At 47.8% G+C, this 27,748-nt stretch overlaps 1 protein-coding gene and 1 long non-coding RNA gene across 4 annotated transcripts in view; one reads left to right on the forward strand and one right to left on the reverse strand.

Annotated features, from left to right (window-relative positions):
- The window catches only part of CCDC158 (coiled-coil domain containing 158), a 112,608-nt gene that overhangs the window by 69,998 nt on the left and 14,862 nt on the right, over positions 1-27,748 (reverse strand). For 2 of the 3 annotated variants that reach the window (XM_090032039.1, XM_090032040.1), the window contains 7 exons: positions 27,115-27,151; positions 10,845-10,975; positions 8,121-8,362; positions 7,207-7,316; positions 6,610-6,937; positions 1,842-1,918; positions 635-745 (listed from right to left, as the gene is read on the reverse strand). In XM_090032039.1, coding sequence (XP_089888165.1) covers positions 635-745; positions 1,842-1,918; positions 6,610-6,937; positions 7,207-7,316; positions 8,121-8,362; positions 10,845-10,975; positions 27,115-27,140 — 1,025 coding nt within the window. In that variant the 5' untranslated portion in view covers positions 27,141-27,151. The remainder of the gene's footprint in view (positions 1-634; positions 746-1,841; positions 1,919-6,609; positions 6,938-7,206; positions 7,317-8,120; positions 8,363-10,844; positions 10,976-27,114; positions 27,152-27,748) is intronic. The other variant, XM_090032042.1, reaches the window with a different exon arrangement.
- Positions 1-27,748, forward strand: part of LOC149871046 (uncharacterized) — a 61,953-nt gene that overhangs the window by 23,536 nt on the left and 10,669 nt on the right. The gene's annotated exons all lie outside the window — the stretch shown is intronic.

The following is a 27,748-nucleotide window of genomic DNA, read 5'->3' on the forward strand; positions in this document are numbered from 1 at the left end:
TGCTCCCAGCCCTGTTCTCCCTGCCTGATCTGCTTCTCTGCTTTCTGCTCCCTGACTCTTTCAACTGTGCTGCCTGCCCAGTTTCTCATCTGCCATGTGCTACACATAGAGGCTACTCATGACACTTGTGCCATAGGTTGGCCATCTCTGCTCTAAGGAGAACAGAGAATATACTATGTAAGTATTCCAGTACAGCAACATATGAAGGAAAGATTTTTGCCTATTCCTTCACTTTACTCCATGCAGTAGCTGCTCAAAATGAAGATCTCGGACATTTGTTCAATGTTCTGCAAAGAAGTTTATGGTAGTTGGAAAAAGAGCCCAGGACCTGATTCTCATTTCATACCAGTTTGACTTCACTATAAATTCATGAGTTACCCTGCTTCATTTACACTCTGCTAAGCAAGAAGAGAGTCAAGTCTTTGTGTCTCCCAATTCTCAGAATTTTGTGTTAATCACAAGACTATGTTCATTCTTGTCTATTTAGCAACCTTTCTAGCCACCTCCTCCCACAATTTCCATAAGGCTGACTAAATCTGAAACAAAACAAGACACTAGAGGAAGGGTGAAGTGCAACAGTGGAGATAATCAAGGTTACTTTTAATGTTGTCTACAATATAACTGAGGAACATACTGGATGATTTCCATATGGGTTTGGATACTACTTGCATGGCTGCGTGCATGATTAGCTTTATCAGTCAGTGCTGCCATCTCCTGTTCATGCTCATTTATTAGTTCCTCAATCCTGTTTTAAGAAAAAATACTGATTAAAATTGTGTTCAAGGCAGGAACCAAGTTCCCCACTGCATGAACTGAGGATACAAATTTAAACATTTTGATGATTTGCTATGAATTTTATAAAATGTGCTTCTATTTTGCTATCAGTTCAGCATAACTGAATTCAGTTGACAACATTAGAGTATAAGGCCACTGTTTCGAATGAAATAGACAAGAAAGTACTGTTGGGCAGGCCCAGGATAATAGGAGTCGGCAAATAAAAGTCAAATTGTTCACTCCTTGTTATTTACATTAAAGCACTACCAGGCCCTCTGCAAACTGTATTACAGCCTCTGTAGTGACATCAGTCCCTCAGTTTAATTACAATCATGGGAAGAGTTTTGCTTGGAAAAAAGCAAAAGGCACTTTCAAAACTTTTTGCAGTTATAATTAAGACATATTTCACTGTCCTTATTTTTGTGTGGTGTTGCCATCCACACAAAGGTAAAAGGTTTATTCAAGCCTAAGCAGCCTATTAGGCCAGCATGATTAAGGAACACAAGTTTCTGCAGCCAATGGCACAGAAGGGAGTGACATGGCTTGTAGCACAGTCAGATACCCATCTGCAGCTGGATTGACTGGGGCTTGTCACTGGTGAGACCCCAGAGGGAGGCTTGAACTCACTTCTGCTGCCATAAAAATATGCATGAACTGCTTTGGCACCATGGCCCGTGTTCATCTCACAAGAATTATTTAAATATTTTAGTACCAGTCAGTAAAAATAAACCTATATAAAGGGAATATTAGGAAGGAACATGGTAAAAAACCTAGTCAGAAAATCCTCCCCCTCTTACACACTGGAACCATTTCTACTCAAACTCTTCTATAAGATTATTCTCCAGGCAGTGACTGAAAATGATCAGTTTAAGAAGTAAAAATATCACTAAGTTATGAGACATTAAAAAGCTAGAATGGAGGCAGTTGAGACCTAAAACACCAGCAATTCTTCTTGCCCCTTGTGCCCACTGTAATAGCAGCATCTGGTACCAAAAAAAAAATCATCCTTTTGAAGTACGAATGCCCAGTGGTCTGATCAGGTCTAGTAAGTAAATGGAGAAAGGTACCTATTTTGATGCTGCTGAAGCAGAAGTTCTGTTTTGGCCAGTGATTCTTTTTTCAGGGATTCAAGTTGTTCTTCCATCTGTTGGGAGCAAAGTTCAGTGGTATCCAGTAAGTAATCACTCCTAGCCACTAGGGCTGTGCGAAGTTTCAGTCCCTGATTCGATTCAGTGAAGATTTGGCCTGATTCAGAGGCTGAATCTCCAAATCCAGATCGAATCACAGGACCCTCTAATCTCTCTGAATTGAATCATAGATTTCATAGACATTAGGGCTGGAAGGGACCTCGGAAGATCGAGTCCAGCCCCCCACCCAAAGGACAGGAAGTCAGCTGGGGTCATAGGATCCTAGCCAGATAAGCATCCAATTTGCTCTTGAAGGTGTTCAATGTAGGTGCTTGAACCACCTCCGATGGCAGGCTGTTCCAGACCTTGGGGGCTCGGACAGTAAAGAAATTCTTCCTTATGTCCAGCTTGAAACGGTCTTGTACTAGTTTATGATCACTCGACCTCGTCATTCCTTGGGGCGTTCTGGTGAACAAATGTTCCCCCACATACTGGTGGTCACCCCTGATAAACCTATAGGTGGCCACCAGATCGCCCCTGAGCCTGCACTTTTCCAGGCTAAAGAGCCCCATGGCTCTCAGCCTGTCATTGTAAGGTCTGTTTTCCTGACCTCTGATCATGCGCGTGGCTCTCCTCTGGACTCTCTCAAGCTTCTTCACATCCTTTTTGAATTGTGGAGCCCAAAACTGGACACAGTACTCCAGCTGCGGCCTCACCAAGGCCAAGTACAAGGGGAGAATGACGTCCTGGGATTTGCTTGAGAAGCATCTATGGATGCAAGCCAGCGCTTTGGTCGCTTTACTAGCATCAGAACCCTCCAATCAGAACTCTCCGAATTGATTCGGAGAGATTTGGATAGATTCAGTGACTAGGACATGGACACAGCTTCAAATGTTTTTTCTACATACCTCTAGGTAGCAGGCGGCTCGTGAGTGCTGCGATGGTGAGGCGCATGGAGTGTCCCACAGAAGCACGGCAGGCTCCCAGTGTGCTTGGCAGCAGATAGGGCCCAGCTTAAATCACGGCCCAGCTCACAAATATCATAACGCAATTGTGGTAGGGGCCGCCTATTTCATGCCAGGATTGTGGCACCCCACCCACAGAGCCTGATTGGCTGAGGGAGTAGGTTTAGGGTCATCTGGCTGGCTGAGCCTAGCCCTCAGTACCAGGCTGGGGGCAGGGATCAGAAGTGCCCTGTGGGAGTGTGGAGTGAGGGGGAGGCAGAAAATAAAGCCTGCAATCCACCTGGGGACCCACCTGGCTCCCGGGGGCAGGGAGGGGACGGGGACTCATCTGGCAGTGTGTCTGGCACCCCTGGCCTTGAGGGGGTATCAGAGGTGCACCTCCTTGCCTTGAGGGGGTGTCAGAGGCAGCTCCAGTGCTGCGTCTCTCTGCCTGCCTCCAACAATGGCAGCAGTGATGGTTTCATAGCTTCATAGTTTCTAGGGTCAGAAGGGTCCTGAGCAGATCATCTAGTCCGACCCCCTGCCATGGCAGGAAAGAACACCGGGGTCAAACAACCCCAGCAAGATGTTCATCTAACCTCCTCTTAAAAACCCCCAGGGTAGGAGCCAGCACCACTTCTCTTAGAAGTTGGTTCCAGGCCCTAGCCGCCCTGACCGTGAAGTAGCGCCTCCTGATATCTAACCTAAACCTACCCTCTGCCGGCTTGTGACCGTTATTCCTGGTTACTCCTGGCGGTGCTCGGGGGAACAGTGACTCCCCCAATGCCTGCTGATCCCCCCTGACTAGTTTATAACAGGCCACAAGATCCCCGCTCAGCTTTCTCTTTTGGAGGCTGAACAGGTTCAGGTCCCGTAGCCTCTCCTCATAGGGCCTGCCCTGTTGTCCCATGATCATACGAGTGGCCCTCCTCTGGACCCTCTCCATGCTGTCTACATCCCTCTTGAAGTGTGACGCCCAGAACTGGACGCAGTACTCCAGCTGCGGCTTGACCAGTGCTGCACAGAGGGGGAGGATCACCTCCTTGGACCTGCTCGAGATGCATCTGTGGATGCATGACAAGGTGCAGTTGGCCTTCCTGACTGTCTCCCCACACTGCCAGCCCATGTTCATCTTGGAGTCAATGATGACCCCCAGATCCTTTTCCGCCTCCGTGCTGACAAGAGGGGAGTTCCCTAACCTGTAGGTATGGTGCCGGTTGTTCCTCCTGAGGTGCATCACCTTGCACTTGTCTTGTGTTGAAACCCATCCTATTCTCATCCGCCCACCCTTGTAACCTGTCTAGGTCTGATTGTAGCCTGTTGCATCCTTCCAGTGTGCCCACGTCCCCCCACATCTTAGTGTCATCAGCAAATTTGAACAGGGTGCTTTTTACCCCCTCGTCCAAATCACTGAAGATGTTGAACAGTGCGGGCCCGAGGACCGAGCCCTGTGGAACCCCACTGCCCACGTCCTTCCATGCTGAGAAGGACCCATCCCTCACCACCCTCTGGGTGTGGCCCTCCAGCCAGTTGGCGACCCATTTGATTGTGTGGGTGTCTACACCACAGTCCCCCGGTTTCTTAATGAGAACGGGGTGAGAGACAGTGTCGAAAGCCTTCCGGAAGTTCAGGAAGACGATGTCCACTGCTACCCCTGCATCTAATGATCTGGTGATCTGATCGTAAAAGGCCACCAGGTTGGTCTGACAGGACCTGCCACTGATGAACCCGTGTTGGTTGCTCCTAAGCATGCAGTCCCCTGCTGGCCCCTCCTGGATGTGTGCCAGCATAATTTTCTCAAACAGCTTGCCTAGGATCGAGGTAAGACTAACCGGCCTATAGTTTCCCGGGTCCTCCTTCCTGCCTTTTTTGAAGATGGGAACCATGTTGGCCCTCTTCCAGTCCTCTGGTACTTCACCAGAGCACCACGAGCGCTCGTAAAGCCATGCCAGGGGACTTGCAATGACCTTGGCCGGTTCCTTTAGAACTCTAGGGTGGAGATCATCCAGACTGGCTGACTTGAATACGTCCAACCCCTCCAGAAGCTCCCTAACTAAATCCTCGCTAACCTGTGGCCCAGGTGTGCCTACCTCGGGGCCTGAGGGGGGCCCAGCAGGGAGGTGGCTGTTCTGGTCCCTACTTAGGAAGACGGAGGCAAAGAAATCGTTAAACATGTTAGCTTTGCCGTCTGGTGTGACGACCAAATTTCCCAACGCGTCCTGCAAGGGACATTACCCGGGACCTTCTTTTTACCCCCTATGTATTTAAAAAAGTACTTCTTATTGTCCTTAATCTGGGAAGCTAGTCCCAGTTCCATCTCTGCCTTGGCCTTCCTAACTACCCCCCTACATCCACGAGCAACTACAGAATAGTCCTCCCTGGTGATGACCCCTTCTTTCCACTGGGTGTAAGCCTCCTTTTTAGCAAGGAGACATTCCCGGATGCTTTTGGTGAGCCATGGAGGCTTGTGTGCTTATATGGTGGTGGAGCAGGACCCCTCAAAAGAAAGCAGCAAGCAGAACTGCAGCAGTATGCAGCAGGTGGAGGGCAAGCTGCACGTCAGCATGGGGAGTGGTGGGAACTGGGCACCGGACAGTGGTGCAGGTACCCCCACAGCTCCCAGGAAGCAGGCTGTGAGGTGGGGGGATCTGCCCACACTGGGTTCCCCCATGTAGGTGTCTAGCAGCATGCACCTGCCTGAGCCTCAGGGGGCTTGAGCCCCTGAGCTTCCTTTCAAACAGCCCCTCCGCTACCCAGTGCCAACTTAGTCCATGAGGCTCAGGCAGGTGCCCACACAAATCACATTTTTCGTGAGAATCCCTTAATTTCATGAAAAATGCTAAATCACAATTTAAACCAGGCCCTAGTGATTGATGCCAGCCATGAATAATATAATAATATCATGTTTAAGTTCTTACATTGATATGTAAGCTGCTTCTTGCCTGCACAGGAGGGAACTAGCTTCTTTCTCCAGCCCAGTAAAGACTCGTTACATTAACAAGCTCAGAGTTCCTTTGAGGAAACAGGATTTTGTGGGTAATAGTTTTTATCTTTTGAGGCAAGTTTTTTCTTTAACATAAAACTTGGGCTAAAAGTTGAGCAAAAAAACTCCTTTGCCCACCAAGACCCACCTCTCCCAAATGTTCCTTTCCATGGATCCCTCTATCTCAGTCTATTGCAAGAACCCACCTTCTCCTGCCACTTTTTGTAGCTTCTACCTCAGTCCTTTATAGGGAATATTTGGTCACCTCTTAGCTTGGCCTGCAAACTGAACAGAGCCACCTTGCCTTAGGTCCTCAAACCATAAAGGAGTAAATTGCTCTGCCACACCAAGATACTACCAAATGGATGTAACAGCTGTAATCTGGTAGCTGTTGAATATATTTAGAAGAAAAATGAGCAGCACTACTAGAATTTCAGGCTTGTTTTATCTTTATATACAAAAGCGCCTAGATATACTGAGCAAAAATAGATTCTACAGGGCTCCCCAGAGTTACATCTGGATGGACCACTCCAGGTTGGGGTTGGCATGCACTGGGTTAATGGAGCACTTTGATACAACCTGTATGGGCTGTTCTCACAGCTGTTCTAGCTCTAGGGAAAATTCTCCTTCCTTCCCAATGCATAGATGGATAGTGAACAGTATGGTTACCTGGGCCAGGCTTTGAGGCATGGCTTTTGTTTGCAGAGTACCATAAATGGCAAATAGTGACTTGGAAGCACCAAACTTAAGTAGAAGAAAAAACAGCATTATTTCCACTTACTGAGAAATTCCTCCCTTTGAAGTACGAGACCTCTGAATCCAGATCTCGTAGGACTTTACTAAAAGCTGTGCCCAGGTTGCGGATGTGGAGATTAGCGATATTCTCATGCTCATACACCTTCTTGCTTGTGCTGTCTTCATAATCCACTAGGATGCCCCGCAGTTCCTGGAGAACTTCCTCATGAACATGCACCATCGTTTTCAGATGCTCAGTTTGGCTGTTGGCCTCCCTCAACATCTCCTCCTGAAGATGATTAGCTGTTTCTAACTCCTGAATGGTACTCTGAAGCTGTATTTTTATATCTTCCCGGCTCTGAGATTCTCTTCGCCTGTATTTCAGGAACCCAAGAAATGTTTTAAGTTACGTGATACATCATATTAATTTTTACTCAACCTAATATAGTATATTATTTTAATAATTATTATTTATGCAATTTGGAGGGGGGGGTCTGGTGTGTTGCCAGAACCCATAGGGCAGAGTCTTTCTTTCTCCAGGAGAAGCCTCTTTGCTCTTGGAAGCTGATTCCACCTTCTGAGTCTTGCTCTGCCTCCCAAAGCCCACACAGGGATTTTGTATGGACTCTTTAAGGGTACACACCTAATATCCATCAAGGTTTCTCTCTCCATTTGCACTTCCTTTAATTTGGTCTGCAAATCTATAATGGTCTGTTTTAAATTGAACCTTTGTTGCTCATGCAGCTCAGTAGTCTGAAAAAAACAAAAACAAAAAAGGTTATTAAATATTTGGTCAAAATGAAATCCAACTAAGAACAACATGGTAACTCATTATTAGAGTCAATGTTAATGTTTCTGAGGAAATACCTTGTTCCTCTATGCTAAAGTTTGGAAGGTGTGATGAAGACACAGATTAAGGAGCCTTGGCAAGAGTGCCACTGCCCTCAGGCTATTCTGGTCTGTCAAATGTTATTTTGAAAGCCATAAAATTGTTCTAAACTGTGCTTATGAGACCATCCTTTAGGCCAGTGGTGCCCAACCTTTCAACCCCATAGACCAGAAGAGTTGAATGGAGTCAGTCTGTGCCCAGATCCTGTGTACATGGAATCAGTTTGCAGGTGTAATTCTCCATACTGGACTGATCCTGAGCACTGGATCCAGCCATGCACCACCTTGGCCACACAAGTTCAGATCTGGCTATGAGTTGTCCCAAACCATGCATGCCTGGATCTGCCTGGGTGCTGGCCTGACCCTGTGAGCCTGAATCTGGCCCTGGAGCAACCCTGCACACAAGAGAAGGAACAAGTTATCTAGCCTACAGAGCTCCACATGGGTCTGGAAATTTGGGAGTACAGTAGCAGAAATTGACACTGCCACCATTCCTCTATTGCTAAACTTCCAAACTCAGTAGGGATCCCTGCCAGCCAGATGACATGGCTCTGCAGGCCAGATCTGACTCATGGGAAACACTGCTTCAGGAAGTCCAAGAATCCAGCCCATATAGAATTGGCACAGCTTAACTGTAAATATGACTCTAGTGCAAAATTTGCAACTCACTTCCTTTAGCCTCTTCTGCAAATCTCGAACTTGCTGTGAATATTCTTCCAAGATGCTTTCAATGTGCTCTTTTCCCAGATAACCAGCACTCTTTCTCTGGGTATCTATGTCCACTTCATATTTAGAAAACAAGACTGTTTTGGGGGGGCTGCTGCCAGTGCTACAGGCAGAAGTTTCCATCATTGCACTGTGAATGGTAGAAGTCAACATGTTCTGATTGATGATGAATGGGCTAATAGCACCTAAAAGGAGAACATACTGAATGTTAAGACTGGACTCTTTACAGAGAATAAATGAAGTAATGGTGCAGATCTATGTACAACCCTCTTCAAGACAACGGAAAATCAATTACAGAATCATAGAAAATTAGGGTTGGAAAGGACCTCAAGAGGCCACCTAGTCCAACCCCCTGATCAAAGCAGGACCATCCCCAAATTGTGTCATCCCAGTCACGACTTTGTCTAGCCAAGTCTTAAAAACCTCCAAGAATGGAGATTCCACCACCCCTCTAGGTAACCTGTTCCAGTGTTTTACTACTTTCCTACTGAGAAAGTTCTTCCTAATATCTAACCTAAACTTCCCTTGCTGCAACTTGAGACAATTGCTCCTTGTTCTGTTATCTGCCACCACTGAGAACAGTCTAGCTCCATCCTCATTGGATCCACCCTTCAAGTAACTGAAGGCTGTAATTATATCCCCCCCAGCCCTCTCTTCTCCAGATTAAATAAGTACAGTGCCTTCAGCCTTTGCTCATAAGTCATGTGCTCTAGCCCCTGAACCATTTTCATGCCCTCTATGAACTGGGCCACACTCAGCCTTTGGCCTAAACTTGGCCTCAGGTGTCTGGAAACTTATCTTGGCCATATGCCCTGCTCACTGGGGCCTCAACTCATGACCCCTCAGTAGGGCCTTACGTTAACCCCTTGCTGGGATAACTACTCTGCCTCCTCACTGGGGCTCACATTATCAAACTACTGGGACTGGCCTATGCACAGTCCTTCAGGCCCCTCACACAGACACTACTTTACACAGTCCCTGTGCAGCCCTTCAGGCCCCCATACAGACCCCATTCTACGCAGCCTACCTCTCAGCTGCTCCCACACGTGTCCCCCTACTAGGACCACACCAACCCTTACTGTTCTGACCCCCCCTGAGGCCACTACTCCACCTCCTCACTGGGGCTTCTGGGGCTTATGCCCCTTAGGCCTCAGGAGTCTGCTGACCTACCTGGGCCCCAAACCTGTCCCTGCTACAGGGTTACCCACAGGTTGTGGGGGATGAGGCTATAAGGCACCCCATATTCACCTTTCATTAGGGAGGCAACTGGTGTGGCATTTCTTGGGGACCACCCCGCCACAGGCAGCCCCACCACACCATCCATCCCTAGCAGGGTGTAATTTTAAGTCATTCCCCATGACCAGGAACCTCCTCCATCCCCACAGTTCCTACCCTGAACCACCAGGTGTTCTTGGAGCAGCAGCTCCAGCTGGCAACGTTCTCTCTCTGGCTCCCCCCAACAACTGCCAGCTCAGCCCTGAGGGCCTGGGTTTATAATGAGGTTGCTCATCCCCATCCTCTAATCAAGGAGCCCTCCCACAGTCATGTGACTGACTTGTTAGGCTGCATGGCACCTGCCAGCTGCTCCACAGCCTGCTTAAGCCTCTTAAAGTGGCAGGCACCAAGGTGCCTGGCCACAATGTCGTTAGCCTTCTTCACAACAATGGTACACTGTTGGCTCGTATTCAGCTTATTATCCACTATAACCCCCAGCTCCTTTTCTGCAGAGCTGCTGTTTAGCCAGTCAATTCTGTACCAGTGCACAGGACTGTTCCATCCTAAGTGCAAGTCTTTGCGTTTACCCTTAGTGAACCTCATGAGATTTCCTTTGGTTCAATCCTCCAATTCAAAGGTCTCTCTGAATCCTAGACCTACCCTCCAGTGTATATATATATTACCGCCCCCCACCCCCCCAGCTTGGTGTCATTTGCAAACTTGCTGAGGGTGCATTCCATCCCATCTTCCCGGTCATTGGAAGGTATTAAGGTAATAGATATTAAAAGTTTCCTTGTTCTAAGGACAAACTATTCTTGCCCTCTCCTCTGTTTAGTTCTTTATGCCAGTATGATGTGTGTGGGAGAAGCTGGAAGATCAGAATAGTATTGTTTCAAGCCCTGGTTTCTCTCATCTTGTGGTCACATAAATAACTGCACAACATTCAGGGAGGTGGTGGGTCAGGCTCTGCAGCCATAGTCCTTAGCTCCCTGGATGGCCATCCCATGCTACAGTGAACCATGGGAGGTGATCACCTACCCTCTAAACAGTGGTAGTAGCATGACTGGATCATCCATGGGTAAAATAAAGCATCCGTTATTGCCTTAATAAGGAATCAGCAGCAGTCTGATTTTGATTTATGCTCTTGTGGATCCAGTCTTCCAGCAGTCTAGAATTGGAAGACTCTACCTTTGCCCATATACAAGCCAAACCACTGCTTTGTTAATTCAGAGGGAAAAACAAAAATGGAATGCTGTTCAGAATTTGAGGTGCCAGTTTTGAAACCATTGGAGGATATTTACCTAAAAATTAAATCTTCGTGTAAAATTTCAACCCTTGAGCACCTTTTTAACAACTGCATGCTATGTCTATGCTTTGCACCACAAGACAGCTTAATATTAATAGTGATATACTTCTGAATTCTTACTGTGTTGAAATCTGCTTAATACTTGCCCCCAGTGGAAATGCTGCCACTTGATGAAGTCTCCTCATGAGTCTGAGCATGTGTAATTGATTCCATGGTGAATTTGGTTGCTTCTTCTTGGAGTTTCAGTGTCTCTTTGGTTTGTCTTTCTAATTCTTCCCTGGAAAATCATACATGTGAGCATTTGTTGAGAGTGCAGTCTGAATAGAAAAGGTGATCCAATTTCGTTGTGTCATTAAAAATGGCTCCAGAAATTAATAACTGAGACACAAATACATATATTTATCAATAAAGTGCCAGATATGCAACAATGACATGTAGCATCATTACTGTGGCAGGGCACCTTTGGGTGCCTGCTTGCAGCAGGACACCTGTGGTGCCTGCCACTAGAAGGGCCTGAGTAGGCAGCAGAGGCAACCTGCAGGTGGCTGTGCTCCCCAATCAGCAGTCATATGGCTAGCGGGAGACTGCCTGATTGGGGAAGAGGGCTCAGCTACTAGCAATAAGAGCGGGCTTGAGCAGTAAAGCCAGCAGCAGTTGCTGTAAGCAGCTAGAGGCAGAACGTTGCCCAGTTGGAGCTCCTGCTCAGGAATACCCAGAGGACAGGGCAAGAACTGTGGGGATGGCAGGAAGTTCCTGGTCCTGGGGAATGACCTAAAACTACACCCTGCTGCAGTTGGATGTTGTGGTGGGGCTGCTTCTGGCAGGGCAGCTTCCAGGAAAAGCCACACCTGTGCCTCCCCAGTGAAAGGCGAGTATGGGGCACCACACAGCCTTAGCCCTCACTGCCTTGTGGGTTACCCTGTGGAGGGGAAAGGCTAAGGGAGCACACCCTGACACAAAAGCACAGGAGCCCAAGCCCACTTAGTGGGGCCTGAGGCAAGAGTCCAGGTAAGTCAACAGTTACCTGAGTTCCAAGGAAGTATAATGCCCAGAAGGGTCCAGGCATGTTGACAGATGCCTGAGGCCTGAACAGCCATAGGCTGAGTTAAGGGGACCCACGTAAGTCAGCAGATGCTTGAGGCACAGAGGCCCCAGTGAGGGGGCAGAGTTGTAGGGACCCAGCAGCTGTGCAGAGTAGGACCTGACAAGGGTCTGAAGGGATGCATATAAGTCGATCAGAGTAGCGGCAGCCAGCAGCTGTGTAGAGTAGGGCCTAGGATGGTCTGAAGGGCTGCACAGGTGCTGGCTGAACTAGCCACACCGGGCAGCAATGCAGAGTAGGGCCTGAAGATGGTCTGGAGGGCTGCATAGAAGTTGATCAGTATAGCTGGAGCAGAGGCCCCAATGAGGGGTGTGAGTTAAAGGCCCAGGCACGTCCGAGGACACCTGAAGCCTAGTTGGGCCAGACACCAGAGCGGGCCCAGAAAGGGGCTGAGGGAGTAGTGGAAAATTTGGATGCCATCTCCGGGGCCTGGGATAAGGGGAGGTATAAGGGAAGGTTTGGAGCTGTGTAATACCCCCTGGCATCAGGCTTTAAAATGGGCAGCCTCCTGCTCTAAACAAAACAACTTACTTTTTATATCAAGGCATGGCAGGAGAGTGTAGGGAAACAGAATGGCCAGACAGGGAGGTGGGCATGGTGACCAGCATGGTGACCAGCCCCAATAGTTACCCTGTTACAAATAAAGTCAATGGAGCTATGATGATTTACACCAACTAAGGGCTCATGCAAAACAAAAGGCCTAAGCAAATAAATTAACAAAAAACATCATCACACAGATAAAAACAACTGCCTTGAATCTCCCCAAAAGAAGACTCCCTATTATTACAATTTGTCTTCTGACTGGTTGGTAAAATGCCATTTAATGACTACAAGTGGTAAATATTCTACTTCTTTTTGTAAAGTTAATACAAAGTGAGATTTGTTTGGTAATTTTTTTTACTAGACCAACTATATAGTTGGCAGAGATGTTAGTCAAGCTTTAAGGCAAAACATTCTCTTCTCAGGTCTGTGCCCAAAGCTTGTCTAACATCTCTCCCAACAAAATAACTGTTCCAATAAAAAATATTGCCAAGTAAATCCTTCTTCTCTCACACTAACTAACTGGCCCAGGATGGCTATAATAATACTGGAACACTACAGCAACATGGAAGATAAAGTTGTGTGGCTGATTATACTGTTAATGCTTTTTGTCAAACCATTAGACAACTGAAGAGAAAAATTCATACAGAATCCTGACAACTGTCATGAAATCATGTTTTTAGGAGTTACTAGGAGACACTATGAGACGGGTTCTGAGAGAGGAAACTTTACAATAAGAGGAAACATTTGGTGAATTAAACACTCTGATCTTCAACACAGAAGAAAGGCATCTCTTAGTTTATAACATGGAGCAATCCATAAAGTTCAGATTTTTAAAGTCTTTCTTTTCTAAAGTCACTCAGGCAGCACATTTTTTTAAAGCACGGATTTAACATTTTGATGAGGGAAGGCTGAGAAAAGTATGGAAAAAATAGAAAGGGAAAATGAAGATTATTGTATTTACCTGAATACAAAACAAGCTTTCCCTCCCCAACTGGCATAGGGGGAAAAGCCCCTCATCTAATAATCACATCCAACAAAATCTGACTAAATACATTGTCTATTGTTAAACTGTTACCAGAAACAACATACGGAAACAATGGAAGCAAACTATGAATTTGATTAAACGCAGCCAACACTGAGCATGGCTATAAAACACATGGCCTATCTTGAGCAAACAAGGACCCTACCACAAAAATAGATTAGTACAGCCCATCTGAATAACACATACCATAGTGGCCATTAAGTGCAGCCCCCCTCACTGCTGACTTTTTAAAGTCATAGTGAGCCATGACACTGCATACAGTTCATTCAGAATCCCTCTGTCAGCCCCTCTCTCAGTCTGATGCATATGATTAGTGTGGTCCCACCCTCCATGAGGTGAAGCCACACTGCCCTGCACCTCATCTGCATATACATTTTTGAACCATCTGAGGATTTGTGATAAGAACACTCACTCCCAGTCATGAGTGGGAGCTAATCAGCATATGGATGCTTTGTGGAAAGGGAACTGGAGTGCATACATATACTGAGATGTGCTGAACTGTGGGGTCACCATGCCTTGAAATGCTGTTGACTTTGGTGAGGCCCAGCCCAAACAACTATGCAATAAACCATGATTCTTTGGCTTTGGCCTAATATCATGCATTGTTTATACTTAAAAAATGCAAAGTTTGTTGTATAGCAGGTATGGCAGTCACACTGTCAAGGTTGATCACTCCCATGGATCAAGTAAAGGATGGTAAATGAGTCCATAAATGGCTATAAAGGGGAACTGTAGAGCTGCAGACTCTCTGCAAAATACCACAGGCGGTGTTTAAAAGATAGGTCAGACAATAGATCTCTCAGCCTTGTTTCCTTGCCTTCCATTTCTGTTGTTTTTCTGCCTCCAGAGCAAGATGGTTTTCCTAGAAGTATGATGTGCCTTTTCTCACATGGCATTACCACATAGCCGTCCCAGGCTAGTATTTCCCAATTTGTGGTGTTAATGCTACACTTAATATTTCAGGGGTATAGGTTGTAGCCGTGTTGGTCTAAGGACATAGGCAGACAAGGTTCTTTGAGTAAATCTGATATCTTTTTGTCCCGGGATGCAAGGGACGCAAAAGTACTCACCGGCAACTTGGGAAACAGCACGTGAAGGGCGGAAGACAGAACCCGCACAGCTCGTCAGCCACCTGTTTATACAGCTGCAGCCGGCCAGTGACGTCAACGCTGAATGCCGGTCGGCACAAATAAAAATGGCGATGCACGCTGCGGAGCCGGAGGGGAGAGAGAGAGTACAGCCACCGATGTCTCCACAGCAAAGACGAGTTGGAACACAGGACCAGAAGAGCAGGAACGGCCGGGACAGAAGCAAGGAGGACGAAGAGAAGCATCTTGGTGGCGCTGCAGATAAGGCGGCAGAGGGACACCAGGATTGCCTCAGAAGGACGACAGGAGGCACACCTGGAGAGATCCGACCTGAGAGAGAGTGATTGCAAGGAATCCAGGGAGAGTTGCCGCTGGAGGGAACATCGCCGCTGGTCCAGGAGGTGCCTTAGAGTAGGCATGGAACGGGGTGCCTAAATGGATGAGGCAGCCAGTGTCCCATTGAAGTGCGGGGAGGGGGGTAGTTAAAGGGACAGTACGTCCGGTTTTGTGTTAGAGTGTCCTTTTTCTTTTCCTTTTGATGTTGTTCTACCCCAAGCTCCAAGGGGTATAGGAGGGTAGCGGACCCACACTGTAGACTAGATAGTGTTGGGAGGGGCCCAAGCAGGACCTGGTCGAGGGTCCCAGGAGTGAGACGCTGACCAGCTTGTTACTGCTATGCAGGAAGTGTGAGGCCAGGGAGTAACTGCCTGGAGGAACCTTGGGTCAATGAGCACGTCCGATGAATGGCCCCGGACACTGAGGTCAACAAGTCGTGGCAGGAGAGCACAGGGCCAAGGATTCAGGTGGAAATCACCAGCTCAGACAGAGGCGCGAGCCCAAGAGGTGTGTAACATCGATCACCCAAGCGAGAGTGGCACGAGAGCGACTGGTTGAGGCCTGGCGGCAACACTTTTATTACACCAACACAACTTAATAAAAGTCTTTTATTAGACCAACTCACTGAATGTCCTTGAAGCATTTCCTTTGGCCCTCTGTGTCCTTTGCCCTTGGCTAAGTTGGAACTATAGCAGTTGTTTTGGTAAATGTACATCAAACATGCACATACAATGCCCTGTCCACCACAGCTGATGTTGAATAATCAATGCTTCCATACTGGTGGTGTTAGTGGTGGTGAGGACACAAGCATTTGTGTGACAATCCTCCCCCTTTAAAAATGGTGACAATATTGGCATTCCTTAGGTCAGCAGGAATTTCCACAGTGTTCCAGATTTTGAGAAACAGTGTGTAGAGCTTGTTGGTCATAGTTTCCCCACCTACTTTGAAGAGTCTTCTGCCCTGGACATCATCAGGGCCAGAAGCTTTGCTGTCCTTCATCTGTCTTATTGCCTGGTGGACTTCTTCAAAGGTTGGTGGACTGACAAATGCTTACCTTACTCAATGCTGCAGGATGGATTAGATGGTTTCATCAGTCACCACTGATTGCTGGTTCAGGAGCATTTGGTAATGCTCCTTCCAGCAGTTTTTGATTGACTCATTGTCTTTGAAGAGTGTATTGATGTTTTCAAATCTATGTGGCGTAAGTCCACTAGAGCATGGTCCATACACAACCTGGATTACAGTGAAGAAGTCAAGATGATGTCAAGATCAAGATGTCATGACTATCAACAAATTGTTACACTTCTTTTGCCTTCACTTCCCACCATTTATTTTTGACTTCTCAAATCTTCTTTTGGGCTTCAGCTTTAAGTTATCAAAAAGTTCCCTGTTTCTGACCAGCCACAGAAAGCCTTCATGAAACTGGTCCTGATGGTGATGGGTGATAAAGCCAATTGATTCTGTACAAGCCTCATGGATGGTCTCCCTTAGAGCTTGCCAATCTTCCTTAACTCAAATGTCATCTTTGTGAATCCTAAGATTGATGAGTTTCTTGCCAAGATAGGGTTGGAGGGCTTTGCAGTATCTAAGGGTCTGGAGGCATTTGATGTACTGTTTTCAGATTAATTTGGGTTGTTTTTGATGTTTCAATGCAAACCTAATGGACATGATTGATCTCACTAAGCAATGATCAGTCCAGTAGTCATTGGCTCCTCTCATAACATGCGTGATATGAACGTCTTTTAGATCATGCGCTCTTATGATGACTTAATCAAGGAGGTACCATTGTTTCAAGAGGAGGTATTGCCATGGTGCTTTGTACCTGTCATGTTGTCTGAAGATAGTGTTAATAATGACAAGGTCACACTCTGTACATTTATTCTGTAAGAGGATGCCATTGGAATTGGCCTTGCCCACTCCTTCCTTCCCAATGGTGCCCCTCCACATCTTAAAGTCCTGGCCAACTCTTGCATTAAAATCTCCAAGAAGGATAATCGTATCCTCTTTCAGGATGACAGTCCGAATTTCATCAAGGTCAGCATAGGACTGTTCTTATTTTTCTTCCTCAGCATTGAGTGTTAGGGCATATGCCCTGATGATGGTAGCAAATGCAGTGTTGGTCAGTTGGAGGTAGAGAGTCATGAGCCACTTGTTAATGCCAACAGGGAATTTGGTCATTCAGAATCTGGGTTTTAATGACAAAACCAATGCCCTGTATTCACCTGTTTACAGATTTTGCTTTCCAGAAGAATGTATTGCCACTCCCCTCCTCCCTCAGATGGTCCACGTCTGTGTGTCTGGTCTCACTGAAAGCAGTGATATCGATGTTGTATCGTGAGACTTCTCAGGCGACAACAGCTGTTCCACATTCAAGTCTGTCACTGTTCAGGTCCTCTAGTAGGGTTCATACATTTCAGGAGGCAAAGGACATTTTTGCTTTTTGACTGCAGTCTAAGTGACCCTCCTCGAAGCCTCTATCCCATTGGGTAAGACAAGATAGGGCAGCCTATGTTTGGGATACCTCTTCTAGTCCCCTTCCTGTGCGGGGTGAGCAGAGGGGATCCTAAAGACAGCTCAGTCATGACTGCAGCTGCTGAATCAGCCTCCTGTCTCATTCCAAGTGAGAAGAGGTCAACACATGATTGTCACCTGCATGTGGATCTATGACTAGGGACTCCCAGTGATTACTTCGTCTGTCTCCATCACCACTTGTCCATCACCACAGGACTTTGTAGAAGTTAAGGGTATTGGTACTAGTTATTGTAGTAGACGTTGGACCAGTAGGAAAAGCCTGCACGTGACTTGTTTAATATAAAGAGCCATTGCACATCAGCAACTGCACATACCTTGGCAGAGGAGAAACCTGTGTCCCATGGAAAAGAGATCCAAGACAACTGGGGTTGTCTTCCACTGCAGCCTTCATCCATAGTTTCATAGTTGGTAGGGTCGGAAGGGACCTGAGCAGATCATCAAGTCCGACCCCCTGCCATGGGCAGGAAAGAATGCTGGGGTCAAATGACCCTGGCTAGATGATTATCTAGCCTCCTTTTGAAGACCCCCAGGGTAGAAGCGAGCACCACTTCCCTTGGAAGTTGGTTCCAGATCCTAGCCACGCTAACTGTGAAGTTGTGCCTCATGATGTCTAGCCTGAATCTACTCTCAGTCAACTTATGGCCGTTATTCCTTGTTACTCCCAGTAGTGCTCGGGGGAACAGGGACTTTCCCATTGTCTGCTGGTCCCCCTTGGCCAGTTTGTAGACAGCCGCCAGATCCCCTCTCAGCCTTCTCTTGTGGAGGCTGAACAGGTTCAGGTCCTGTAGCCTCTCCTCGTAGAGCCTGCCCTGCTGACTCCCAACCATGCGCATGGCCCTCCTCTGGACCCTCTCCATGTTGTCCACATCCCTCCTGAAGTGCAGCGCCCAGAACTGGATGCAGTACTCCAACTGCGGCCTAACCAGTGTTGCATAGAGGGGGAGGATCACCTCCTTGGACCCGCTCATAATGTACCTGTGGATGCATGACAAGGTGCGGTTAGCCTTACTGACAGTGTCCTCACACTGGAGGCCCACGTTCTTCTTGGAATCAACAGTGACTCCAAGATCCTTCTCTGCCTCTGTGCTGACAGGAATGGAGTTCCCCAGCCTGTAGGTATACTGCTGGTTCTTCCTCCCCAGGTGCAGTACCTTGCACTTGTCAGTATTAAATCCCATCCTATTCTCATCCGCCCACCCCTGTAACCTGTCCAGATCTAGCTGTAGCCTGTCCTTCTTTTCTAGATTTCATAGACATTAGGGCTGGAAGGGACCTCGGAAGATCATCAAGTCCGGTCCCCTGCCCGAGGGGCAGGAAGTCAGCTAGGGTCATAGGATCCCAGAAAGATAAGCATCCAAATTTCTCTTAAAGGTGTTCATTGTAGGTGCTTGAACCACCTTTGATGGCAGGCTATTCCAGACCTTGGGGGCTCAAAGAGTAAAGAAATTCTTTCTTATGTCCAGCCTGAAATGGTCTTGCAGGAGTTTATAACCGTTTGAGCTTGTCATTGCTTGGGTGCTCTGGTGAACAATTGTTCCCTCAGATTCTGGTGAACAACCCTGATAAACTTATAGGTGGCTATCAGATCGCCCCTGAACCTGTTTCTCCAAGCTAAAGAGCCCCATAGTTCTCAGCCTGTCATAGTAGGGACTATTTTCCTGACCTCTGATCATGCATGTGGCTCTTCTCTGGACTCTCTCAAGCTTCTCCACATCCTTTTTGAATTGTGGAGCCCAAAACTGGACACAGTTTTCCAGCTGTGGCCTCACCAAGGCCGAGTACAAGGGGAGAATGACATCCCAGGATTTGCTTGAAAAGCATCTATGGATGCAAGCCAGAGTTTTGTTTGCTTTACTAGCCACAGCATCACACTGAAGGCTCATGTTCATCTTGTGGTCAATCATGACCCCCAAGTCCCTTTCATCCGTAGTGCTAGCCAGCGTAACACTGCTGAGCCTATAAGGTTGCTGCAGGTTTTCCTCCCAAGGTGGAGAACCTTGCATTTTTCCAGTGTTAAACACCATCAGTTCTCATCCGCCCATTTCCTGAGCCTGTCAAGGTCAGCCTGGATTGCCCTTCGGTCCTCAGGTGTGGATGCTTTACCCCAGAGTCTGGTATCATCTGTAAACTTGGCCAGTCCACTTCTGACTCCAATGTCCATATCATTGATGAAGGTGTTGAACAATATGGGTCCAAGGACAGAGCCTTGAGGGACCCCACTGGTCACAGGGCACCGTGATGATAGACTTCCGTCAACCACCACTCTCTGGGTCCGACCACAGAGCCAACTCCCCAGCCAGCGGATCGTGTGGACTCAAGGCCACAGTTGGCCAGTTTTGCCAAGAGGTGATCATGGGATACCAGACAGAAGACTTTTTTGAAGTCAAGATATATGACATCAATCTCCTCTCCCTTGTCCAGCTGATCAGTCACCTGGTCATAAAAGGAAATGAGACTGGTCAAGGAAGACCAACCTGCAACAAACCCATGCTGGCTATCCTTCAGGATGTTGCTGTCAGCCAGTCTGTTAAGAATGGCCTCTTTAATAATCTTTTCTAAGACCTTGCCCAGGATAGAGGTCAGATTGATGGGCCTGTAGTTTGCCAGATCCATTTTCCTCCCTTTCTTGAAGATAGGCACCACACTGGCCTTCTTCCAATCTTTGGGCACTTCACCAGAGCACCAGTTCTCAAAGATCTGTGCCAGAGGCTGGGCTATGATGCTACCCAGCTCCTTGAGTACCCTGGGGTGTAGATTGTCAGGGACAGCTGACTTGAAGGTGTCCAGACTCTCAAAGTGTTCTTTCACAAGGTCAGCATTGATGGAGGGCAAGGAATCTCCCTCATCCTGGCCTCCCTGTCCTGTAATGGGCATGGGCGTCCCATGGGACTGATGAAAGACCGACGCAAAGTACCCATCCGACTGTGTAGGCATTGACAGCACAGTCGTCTAATTTTTTAATAAGAATGGGGTGAGAGACAGTGTCGAAGGCCTTCCTAAAGTCCAGAAAGACTATATCCATCACAACACCTCCATCCAAGGATTTTGTGACCTGGTCATAGAAGGCTACCAGGTTGGTCTGACAGGACCTGCCTCTAATGAACGCATATTGGTTGCCCCTAGGTATAATCTCCCTTGCTGGTCCCTCGCAGATGTGCTCCTGGATAATTTTTTCAAAGAGCTTTCCCAGGACAGAGGTAAGACTAATGGGCCTGTAGTTTCCTGGGTCCTCCTTCCTCCTTTTGAAAATGGGAACCACACTGGCCCTTTCCCAGTCCTCTGGCACCTCGCTAGAGCACCATAAGTGTTCATAAAGCTGTGCCAGGTGTCCCGCAATGACCTCTGCCAATTTCCTCAGCACCCTGGGGTGGAGATCATCTGGACCTGCTGATTTGAACACATCTAGTCCCACAGAAGTTCCCCGACTAGGTCCTCACTGACCCTGGGTCTGGCTGTGCCTCCCCTGGGTCCATCCAGGATCCCAGTAGGGGGGGATGTCCCAGTCCCTGCTCAGAAAAATGGAGGCAAATTGTTAAAGAGGTTAGCTTTGTCATCTGGTATAACCACCAGATTTTCAAGTGTGTCCTGCAGAGGCCCTATATTTCGCGGTACCTTCTTTTTACTCCCTATGTATTTAAAAAAGGACTTCTTGTTATCCTTGATCCGGGTCGCTAGTCCCAGTTCTGTCTCCACCTTAGCCTTCCTAACAGCATCCCTATAATCTTGAGCAATGAAAGTATAATCCTCCTTGATGGTGGCCCCTCCCATCCACTGGGTGTATGCCTCCTTTTTAGCTTTGAGACGTTCCTGGATGCCTTTGGTGAGCCATGGGGGCTTTTGAGCACTCTTGCCCACTTTGATCAGTGCTGGGACTGTCACCCTTTGGGCTTGGAGGATTGTCTCCTTAGGGAACGACCACTCTTCTTGGACTCCAAGTCCGCTCCCCTCTGGGACCTCAGTGCCTCCCCGCCCAATCCCCTTAACTCATTGAAGTTGGCCCTCCTGAAGTCCAGGGCTGCTGCCTTGCTGCAGGCCTCTGACACCCTGCACTGGATGGTGAATTCCAGTAGGCCATGATCGTTATCGCCCAGGTGGTCGAGAACCCTCAGTCCCCTCACCAGGTCATCGCCTGTGGCAAGGAACAGGTCCAACCAGGTCCAACCTGGCGGGACTGTGCACCTCATGAGTTAGGTGGAGGTCTTGTAACTCGGCTAGGAACCTACGTAAGCGGTCAGACCTGGCTGACTGCTCCTCCCAGAAGATGTCCGGATAGTTTAGGTCACCCATGATGACCACGTCCCTTGACTTAACTGGCTCCATGAGCTGATCTGAGAATTCCGACTTTTGCAGCCATTGAAAAATATACCTTTTTTATCTGCCTGCTCCACCATTGAGGACTTTATGTTATATTGTGTTGGACTGCTCTTTGCCTGATACCTCACCTTTGACCTTACCACCATGGATAACTCTACCAGGAATACAAGACTCCTGACAGTGTTGCTTTTAGGGTCATAGGTACATGCAAGCCTCTCCAATCCATCAAGGTGGCAGTCCATGGAGAGGACAGTCCAAGGTGGAAGTTCATGTGCTACATGTTACATTGTATGAGTAAAGATATGCAGATGGGTGTATAGGGGCACAGGTGCAAGTACTGTAATAGGAAGTTGTTGCTGTAATGGTGTGTGTATGCTAGGGCCTGTCAGTTGAACCAGACCGGTCACGAGACAGGGATGTGAAAGCAGAGGTGTATGTGTGTATGTATATCCATTCATATACACAGAAATGTATTTTTCCAGAAAAAAATAGTTTGTACTACACATAAGTAGGTGCCAAAGTGCTGCTCAAAAGTATGTTTATGGAGTATCAGTCTTCTCTTCTCCACACTAAGCCCTACTTCTTTCAGCATTTCCTCATAAGTCTTGCTTGCCAAGTCCCTAACCGTATTTGCTACTCTGCACCAGGATCTTTCCAAACTGTCCACAACCTTCTTAAAGTGTGAGACCTAAAACTAGATACAGTACTCTAGGTGAGGCCTCACCGTTAGAAAACAGAGTAAAAGAATCATTTACCTGGATTTACAAGTAACACTCCTTTTAAATCAACCTAGTAGGCTGTTGGCTTGTTTTGCAACAAAAGCACATTGTTGGCCCACACTTAGACTGGACAGTGTAACAGGGGGGCTACCGGGGCCGATCTCCAGGAGGCCCACGCACCTGTTCTTGGGCTAACCGCCCACCTTCTAGCCTGCCATGCCTTGGTCTTAATTGATTAATTAATACATGTAATTAGGCGGGAGGTTGCCCATTTTCTGCCCTGCTGCTAGGGGCGCTATCTGCACCTCCATTCCTCCCCTACACCGCAGCCCAAGCCTTGCTGATGACATCATGATGTTCTCAAATGTGCCAGTCCCCCACGATGGGGCCCAGAATCCTACTGTAGGACCCCACCTGGGTTCCTCCCTTCAGGTGGACTCTGCTGCCATCATACCAGGCCATATATCGTCCTGCCATCGGTTCCCCTTCGGGTGTGGTCCCCTCAGTGGGACCTTCAGCTCATACTAGCCTCGGCCCATCTCCAGGCCAGTCAGGACCCCAGGCCCCTGGCTCTTGGGCATCCCTCTCGGTGGGTCTCCTTGCCCTTCTGACCCTTCTGATCCTGGCCCCCACCTGGGCCAGTCAGAGGAAGCTCTGGCAGGCCCTGTATAACCCATGCTCTTATCCTGGGGTCCCCCTCTCTGGATCCTCCTTTACAGACGTGGGGAGCTGGGGTACCTCACACCATGACTGGTGGCTCAGGGTCTCACAGAGGGCTCTCACTCCCACCCTGGGCAGCAGGTCGTGGTGCTATGACCAGTGTTATCTTTGACCCACACTCTGCCTCCCAATGGTGGAGGACTTACTGGGGTCGGGACTCAGCTCCCTTGCCCTCTGGCTGAGCCCCCTCTCCCTCCACAGCACTGGCCCCCCTCACACTGGGGAGGCAGCTCCACAGCGCTGGTCCCCCTCACACTGGGGGGGGCTCCACACTTCTCATAATGCCCCCTTTACTCAGGGTCTTGGGGCTTCCCTCCACAGGTGGGCTCAGGTAGCCGTAGCCATGCCTGGCCCCAACTCTCCTCCTCGGGGTCTCGAACTCCCACAGGGCTCAGGCGGCCTTGACCAAACCTGGCCTCCAACTCTCCTCCTTGGGGCTTGCACCCCCACAACTACCTCCGGTGTACGCGACCCACCCGAAGGTGAGGGTTAGGGGTTAAGGCGCCCCAACCAGCCTTTCACTGGGGTGATCACTGGCCTGGCATTTCCTGGGGGCTCCCGCACCACTGGGAGCCCCACCAGGCCACCCACTCCCAGCAGGGTGTAGTTTCTAGTCGTACCCAGGAGCAAGATCCTCCTACCATCCCCTACAGCTCCTCCCTCAGGCTAAGTGATTTTGTTGCCTCTCCTCCAGCAGCCAAACTGCCTTGTTTATATAGGCAGGCCTGAGCCTAAAATGGCTGCCCTCATTAGGCACCTGGAGGCTGCCAGCTCCAGGGCCTTAAAGTGGCAGGCACACATAGTGCCCTGCCACAGACAGAATTTGATTTTTTTTATCAATAAACATCAATAAATGTTGACTTCACCTCACACATCATCAGTAATAATTGAATTTATAGAAAGGGAACTGTAATGGGCAGGGCTGTCCCGGAGCGGAGAGTGAATCGGGGCAACCGCCTCAGGCCCCATTCTTTGGGCAGCCCCACAAGATAGTACCGTACAGGCCCTACCACAGCAACCACATGCAGCCAGATCCACTGCAGCTCCCACACGCTGCCGCCTCTGTGCTCTGGCTGCCACCCATGGCCCCGCACAGGCTGATATGCCCTGGGCCATGCACACCCCTAGGGACAACACTGGTAATAGGGAACCCTTACCCCTGTTAGTGGACAGTGGAGAAAGAGAGATGAAGGGACAGAAAGCAAAGGGTTAAAGAGGAAAACAATGGGCACCCTAATGACTCATCAGTTAAGCAATTAGCTGCTGGTTCCAGCCTTATTACTCATTAATTAAGCAATGAGCTGCTTCTTCAGGGTTGGAAAGAGCTGCTGCCCTCTGTGGCAGGCCAGTAGGGGGCGCTCCTGCGTTGAGCCGCCCACCTCCCTGCGCCCGACCACCTGCCAGGCTCCGAATGCCTCCCTAGGGGCGCCTTATGTCCGGCCCAACCCCTTCCTGGAGCACATACACTAGCCTGGGGGTAAAGTCGCCGCCACCACCCCAAGAATGGACTCGCTCCCAGCCCTATGTCCTTGGGGAAACACAAGCCTAATGTCCTACGGGTACTCGATCCAGTACATGCACTTGGGGCACTTCCCCAAGTCCGGGGGCAAAAAGTACAGTCTCCCTTAGTCCGCAGACCTAAGGGGTCTCTTAGGCATAATTTAGACCCACACCTCAATAAGTCTCCCACACCAGTCACAAAGGGAGACTTTACTGGTTACAGGGGTAGGGTGAAAATAGGGTACAAGATTGAGCAATATCCTAGAAATCCTAAAGAGCAAACAGTCTGGCTGAGGTAGCCTTTTGATCACGCATCTAGGTTACTGCCAGCTATATATCTAATCAGATCTTGAGTAGCTTACAAGCATCTTCCAGAGGCTGGTGAAGTTTCCCCTCTGGAGGCAGGCGGTTTCTAGCTCGTGAGTTTGGGGGAGAGAGCCAATTTTAGATGGTAAAGCTTCTCTGTGTCCCCCGCATGGCTGCTGCCTCACCTCATGGCCGAAGAGACCGCCTCCTTACCCGTCCTAACTTATATATTCCCTGTGACCTCATTCACCTGGTCCAGTGGAAGCCAACCAATTTGAAATACATCACCTGTTACCAGGCAGATTCCAGCCCACCAGGTAGATGCCCCTCACCCAGGTACCAGTCACGTAGGCAGAGGGAGGAGGTTTCCCCCCTCCCTCAGGAATGCAGCCAGCTCAAGTTACCTAAAGAGACAGGGTAAGGGTGTGGTCTCCTCTGCTGAGCCCACCCTACTCAAATGGTCACAGCACAGAGATTTTATCACATTGTCACAGGGCAGAGATTTTGGGGAGAAACCAAAGTGGCTTTCTGTCACACCCTCCACCCCCTTTTGCCCTGTCTAACATCAGTAATCAAAAAGTTATCTCCAACACACTCAAGGAATTTGGACTGCTAGTACACTGCTGTGTTTCCTTCCCAGGAGATGTTCTGATAATTAATATCCCTCATGAGAACCAAATCCTGTAATATGGAAGTTTTCAGTTCTTTAAAGAGGGCTTCATCCACCTCCTCCTGATTTGGTGACCTGTAGCAGATACCCACCATGTCACCTCCTCTGCTGCTCTCCCCTCTGCTCATGAGGCCTACCTTCTACTTCATACCACATCACAGAACCCATGTCCATTGACTTATATATAAAGGCAACACCTCCTCCTTTTTTCCCCTGGCTACCCTTCCTGAACAAGCTGTACTCATCTATGACCATACTACAGTCATGTGAACTACCCCACCACACCTCTGTAATCTGAATTACATTATAATTCTGTATTTGTACTAGCACCTCAAGTTCTTCTCATTTGGTCTCATTAGTATATAAATAGTTCAGGACTTACTGTCTGATCCTCTCCCTGAGGACATGGCTAGGGCTTCTGTTACTGCTTCCCTTTATTACGTTTTTTGGGGGGTTTTTTTATCTAGGCCTCTAGGCTGTTACCTCTGGGCTTTTGTCTCTCTCTACAGGTGAACCTAATTTTAAAGCCCTTCTTGTTAGGTTAGCATTAGCAAGCCTACAAGCAAAGACAATTTTCTCTGTCTGTCAGGTAGACCCCATCTCTTCCCCACAGTCCACCTTCCTGGAATATCACCCCATGGTTGAAGAAGTGAAAGTCCTGCTGGCAACCCCATCTATGCAGCCATGTATTGATCTCCAGGATACATCTGCTCCTTGATGGGCCTTTACACTTGCCTGGCAGAATTGATGAGAACACTTGGGCTTCCATCCCTTTTACCCTTGTGCCATGTAGTCACTTTTGATCTCCTCAAGATCACCCTGGGAAGTATAATTAATACTCACAGGGATGACCAGCATGGGCATTTACTGTGGAGCTGACTAATTAGCTCTGCAATAAAGTCTCAGCATCTACATGTGCAGTGCTATTAGGATGGAGTAATTAACTCTTGTGCCACAGGTTAGTATTTGTCTATACATGGTGCAAACAGAAGTTACAGTTTTTTGTGTGATCGCCCCCCTGAAAACACTCTATAGCTGTGCCATGACACTGCAACATTTTCTAGCCATCCTGTTTGATTCTCCTGCTAGCTCTTGTGCTGCTACTTCGCAAAGATTTTCACTTCCTCCTTTACCTCCTTCCACTCAGCAGCTGAAAGAACAGTAAAAAGGAAAGTATCCACACAAATTCCCCAGGGAAGTCCCCACTCAAATCCTCACCCAAACTCTCCTGTTTCCTGGCCTGTGGGATGGTCCTGTGCCATAAGTTCCAGTACTGTCCTCTCCTGGCACATGTATATAATTCAAAACACAATTAATTCCTTTCCACTTAGAACCTGTGAGCTCCTTTCCACTTAGAACCTGTGAGCTCCAATCTCATAGCACATTTTTTGTATTTCTGGCCATGTTATTGCCAAGAGATTCCAATTTAATATTTCATTCACCTCCAGATTCAATAACTGAGGTATATACCATAATGATAAACAGAGGGACATTTCAAAAACAACTTTAGTCATAAACAAATACATGAAAAAGGGAGATACTACCTTAACTCCTGAATATTCTTGCTCATTGTGACAGAGTCTGCAAAACATAATGAGCATCTTTATTTTTTAATCTTTTAAAAATCTACTTTGTTTCTCAGTCAAATGAATTTTGAATGGATGCAACTAAAGCAACAGGAATACATTTAAGAATACATTCAAGAATCTAATAAGGAATAGTTGTTTATATGTGTTATAAAATTAGCTTGGTTTGATCAGTATTACTGTAAAGTGGACTTTGAACAAATGCAACTGTGTTTTTTCTAACACCAGCCATTCTTTGCCTGTCCTAGGAAATACTGTTTTCAACTGAATAAAACAGCAAATTTTGCACAGTCACTTTTCCTCATACAAGTGACTTCAGACAGTACATTTTGCGCTGCAAATTAACACTGCAAGCTAGATTTATATAACTATCAGCATAGATTAAACCAGTCAAACCTGTGTCCAGGACCTGGGTTCCCAAATTTGAAAGGGTATTTGCACACAAAAGCTACTTACACAGACACTTTAGCACACATTGACTTGTCTTGTGCATGTAGCATACATCTGGATGCCTGAACAAGGGTTCTGTGTACAAGCTTTGCTGACACATTAGACAGTTCATTTTGAAAATCTGCCCACAAATAATCTGCGC

This window comes from Crocodylus siamensis, chromosome 2, assembly GCF_052110815.1.
Source record: "Crocodylus siamensis isolate JL-2025a chromosome 2, ASM5211081v1, whole genome shotgun sequence".
Classification (NCBI taxonomy): domain Eukaryota; kingdom Metazoa; phylum Chordata; order Crocodylia; family Crocodylidae; genus Crocodylus; species Crocodylus siamensis.